General features: G+C 33.9%; 1 protein-coding gene across 1 annotated transcript; it reads left to right on the top strand.

Moving 5' to 3' along the window:
* Nucleotides 1–1,492: 1,492 nt before the first annotated feature.
* On the top strand, nt 1,493–3,413 carry LOC138331223 (uncharacterized). The gene is made up of 2 exons (XM_069278710.1): nt 1,493–1,580; nt 2,600–3,413. Exons 1-2 carry the CDS (start codon nt 1,493–1,495, stop codon nt 3,379–3,381), a joined length of 870 nt encoding a protein of 289 aa, XP_069134811.1. The 3' UTR covers nt 3,382–3,413.
* The last annotated feature ends 1,549 nt before the right edge of the window (nt 3,414–4,962 follow it).

A 4,962-nucleotide genomic window follows, 5' to 3' on the forward strand; every position in this document is an offset into this window, starting at 1 on the left:
AGATATTTTTTCGACGGAAACTTATTCTAGCAAACCAGATTATGAAATTTAGATAACCACAAAATAGAGAAATCACTAGTTCTATTATTATAAATATTTTGTCTACATGAGGAATTTGAATGTTGATTTGATTCCTTTGAACTTGATTGATGAAGTTATCAAAACTTCTTAGGATATAAATGCACCGATGAGAAATGGAGGGTGTTAATCCATAACAAAATATCCCATATGACAAAAATATAATATCATGTTGAGAAGTAAAGGGTTTTGTGTGTGTTGAGAAGTGCACTCTGCTCTAAGCTAAATAGTAATTGTTAAAATGAGTATTTTTTTATCGCTTTGTAATATAACTACAAATATAAAACTCTAGTTTCACAAATCTACGTTGACAAATGTAGCAGAATAAATACACTGGTATAATGTATCTCTATTGGTATATTTTATCGCTACAGTTGCCCTTCGTTGGGCCCCAGATCTAAAGGGTAAAGTGGTGTGACAGCGTACCAGCTTATCGACATTACGAAACTGATATGTAAAAAACCAGGTGAGATATAATGTGTTTAATTTATATTTAAATGATACCATCTTACTTTTAACATGTTGAAACAAAACTGTAAACATTTCATGTGATCCAGTCAAGTAACAGCCATACAGAAACTGACATTAGGGCTTCCTATCGTAACAGGATCAATCCAATACAGACTGAGTAAGTTATTTCAAGTTTTAAGGCCTTCTGCCCCGAAGGGTGAGTGTGACCTATAGTCATCATGCTTCCTGTGCCGTCCGACATCCGCCGTCGCCCGTTCGTAAAAATTTCATTCAAACGACTTCTTCTCAATAACCGAAATACCCTGTGCACTGCTTTTTGACCAACAGCATGCTGGGATAAAGTGCAATCAAGTATGTTCAAATGAATGACCTTGACATTTAAAATTCTTTAAACGAATTATTTTGAATAACAAAAAATCCTAAAGTAGGGTGACAAACTTTGATATTATTGCAGTGTTTAAGCAAATAAATATCAAATTGATATCAATATGTTAACAAAGTGGTATGTAAACTGATATATTGTTATCAACTTAAATAGCAAAACTGCTGGTAGTAGTGCATAACTTCGATTACACAAAGGAGTGATGGGCACTCGTTCTGAACAGATTAAACCCCATGTACAGGACGCATGCTAATTTTGGAAACCTTTTTCATAACCCACTTAGAATTATGTCAAAGTGCGTTGATATTACACCATATTTATCGCACTATGTTTGTTTGTTTTTCAAATTACGTTATTTTGGGTTTCGTTATCAGCGTCTTCTGTATACCGAAATAAACCTTTTATACACTGAGTTTGTAATCTGCCATTTGCTGTCTGCATGTTATCATACACTGGTAACTGTAACAATTACCCATATTGCGTTATGTTTCTATCACTAAGTCATATATACTCTCCAACTGCTCACTCTGTTTCCATGATAACTGTAACTATTTACAGATCATGCCTTACTTAGAAGTTGTACACGAAACGTTGGCGCGAATAGATGTCATCATACACGGATTGCCGCAAGTCTTCTTTAATCGCAGCAGTAAGTCGTAATATGATTATCATTGAAATATCACAACTGGCCTAACTCTTTTTTGTTTGAAATAAAAGAGATTCTAATTCTCTTTTCGGTGTTTCTTATAATCTGGTTGTTGATTGACTTTTAACTTTGACTTAAGCATTGACTGTTATATTTTGATATGGATTAATGTGAAACATACAGCATTGGATGTTCTAGCACATCCAATAATGCGCGCTTGCGCACCCTGATACATATGCTAGAACCAATGCTTATATTTACATATAACAAGTCATTACCGTAACGAACATAAATAGTATACGTCTGCATAGACAACAATATAAATTCATTGGTCAGCCGATTATTTAGATAAAAATAGAAGATTCTACCGCTTCTGGTCGGTTGCCATGGATAAACGAAATACTTACATAATAATCCGGATAAACGAATATGAAGAAACAATCCAATTCATTTTAAATATCTTGATTATAATATATTTTCATATCTATTTGATTTCTAAGATTATTTTGAGTATTCTTCTTTAAATTGTCACACTTGAGGAAATCTGGTCTTTTCAAGACCTTTTTGAACTCTGATGAAGGTATTAGTACGCCAAAGCCTAGCTGTCAATGTTGATATTGGAAATTTTCATACATTAGGTTTAGTAGCAACATATATATACTCTGCAGCGGTAATGACGAACTTATTTGAATGTATTTTTGAATGTGTTTTTGTGTGGGTTTTTTAAACTAGATCATTTTGGTGCGCCTTAGAAACCTGTTATCGTTCAATGGTTAATGGTGTCCGGGAGGTGACTGCCCTCCTATAACATTTTCTTCATTTCAGACGTATAGCATTGTTTCAAATATTAATGTTCTTGTATCAAATGCTTATATTACTTAGGGTCAGCTTTCGGCCTTAGCAATTTTTTAGGTCCTCCCTGATACTTCAATGCAAAGCATGCACAGTTTTCTTCGTACTAATGACACAAGTTTAATTGTAAATGTCCTGTAATTATATTAGATTATTTACTTTGTTTTCAGATAATCTGTCTGTATGGAGCACCATAGAAATGTTTGTGGCTGCACAACACCCTCCGAGAAGTACAGTGTTTTGCAGCAGACGAGACCTATATCAAAATGGCCGTATGCTGCCATTTGCCGTTCAGATTTCATGCTCCCTTACACCGGAGGTTCATTTGATATCAAGATACCAGAAACCGGACATGAAATTGGCAATGTCCACATCCCTCCATCATATCGGTAATACGTCATACAGTATGCTGACAACTATGTATAATCAGGATACCAAAGAGAAACTTGGCGAATTTTTCATAAAATTTGTCACTGTGGACCGACGTACAAGGAAATCCAGTCCCATATCTAAATCATTTCTAGTGAAATTAGGGGACAGGTCAATGCAGGATGGCAACCTTCCGTACCAGATGCCAGCTATACCGGAGATGCCTGAATCAATATTTGATATAACAGTGATTACGCGTCACAGCGACCTTGACACGAATCAGCACGTGACCACACATAGATATATCCAGTTCTTCACTGACTGCGCTACCGAGGCAGCTCAGCGCGGATTTTATAAGCATTTCAATGACGACATTTGTCGATATCCGTTAGAGAAGTATGACGTCACGTTACTGGGGGAGAGTAAAGTCGGTGACATGTTACGTGTTTGCACATGGCAAGATAGAAAGCACTTGAAGACTTTATACTTCACCTGTCTTAAATGTAGCTCGTGTGTAATGAAGGCAGTGTTTGTCTATGGGAAGGACAGAATGGCCCCGAAAATACCCCCTCATTATATGTAACATACCAAAATATAGCTTGAATATAGAAGAAAGATATCTGCAACAGAAGAAAGATATGGGCTATTAAACTTAAATACCTCTATGCATACAATCTAAGTTGCTTGTTTATTTGTCCATCATAAGAAAAGGGCAAACCAAACCAAATATTCTTGACATATCAACAGGAACCACAACAGAAACTGACTTTCTGTAACACATTGCTTTATATTAATACTGTAATAATGTTCTCCGGATGCGAACATTTCAAAACAAAATGAAATATTTTTCATTTGCTTTCAATAAGGCAACCTACACCATCAGATGATTAAATGGAGATTTCAATTTTCTTTTGTATACAGTGTACTATTTGATCTCTTGGTGTCTTATAAGGGTTATTCATGGGAGAAAATAAATACTAATTTCTGTTCTGTGTTTTTCACTGATCTTTTTAATCCAAAGTTGTAAACGAAGACTCTCCGAAATGGTTAAATATGGACAATGGACGTATCACCATATTGTATCCCAAGAGCGGAAAGTGTGACAGCAGCATTTTTATGCTGGTCAAAAATCCAATATAGACAGATGGACATGGATGATACCTTTCAAATATCAGTACAACACAGAATTTATACTCTGTGAAATTCTTATTTTTCATGTCCTAATACGTTTAGATGGACACCTATCTATAGAATTCACTATATAATTACGAATACACTAGTCTGTAAAATGTTAAATGGAATTGGAGACCACCACTTGGTTTCCTTTTCTGGCAATATATGTACTCATTTCACTTCACCGAAGTTATAGATATAATGAAATTTAGCAATATTGTTTTATGCATCAATGTCTTATTTGAACTTGTAAAATTAACAGAACAGTATTGCAGTTCTCAAATGTTGGTAATTTCGGGGGTGAATAAACTATAAAAAATCTGTTTATTAATGTTAATATCGTGTTTTTTTAAAGCCATGTTAAAAAAATGATAAAAGTTCAGTGCTTTGTTAGAGATACCAATATATTTCGATAAATTTTGTTGAATATATTTCGTTGAATTTGTTGAACATCTTGTAAAATCTTTTTTTTTCTTCTGTTTGTAATGATATAAACTAGGAGACATTTTGTTAATGATGTTTATCAATATCTAGCTTGATGTTTTAGGATATCATCATCATTAAATAAATGTAACAATTCAGATTATTTATGTATATATGTATATTGATTTGTATGTACTGTTAATATGTAAGGAGAGGGCGTGTATAGGCATGTCGCCTGTTGCCCAATTCCGATCGTCTTTGACATCCGACAATAAAATATTTTGAAATGAAAAAAAATAATAAAAAATCTGTGTACTAATGCGGTATTTAAATTATTTTTAAATTATACACAGCACATAGTATTTCAGTTATGTCTTGTTTTCATTATCGGATTCCTATATAAAACTATACCTGGCTTTCCATACATCGACCTTATGAAGCTAATATTGGTCATAAAAAGGGAAATCGAGACTTTTGTGGATCACGTGTCTTGTTGATGCTTGTCGTTAAGGCATATTTCTTCATGTATATAGATTCTTAAATGAAGATTCATTTTATAAAATATTTT

Source organism: Argopecten irradians, chromosome 9 (genome assembly GCF_041381155.1).
Source record: "Argopecten irradians isolate NY chromosome 9, Ai_NY, whole genome shotgun sequence".
Classification (NCBI taxonomy): Eukaryota; Metazoa; Mollusca; class Bivalvia; order Pectinida; family Pectinidae; genus Argopecten; species Argopecten irradians.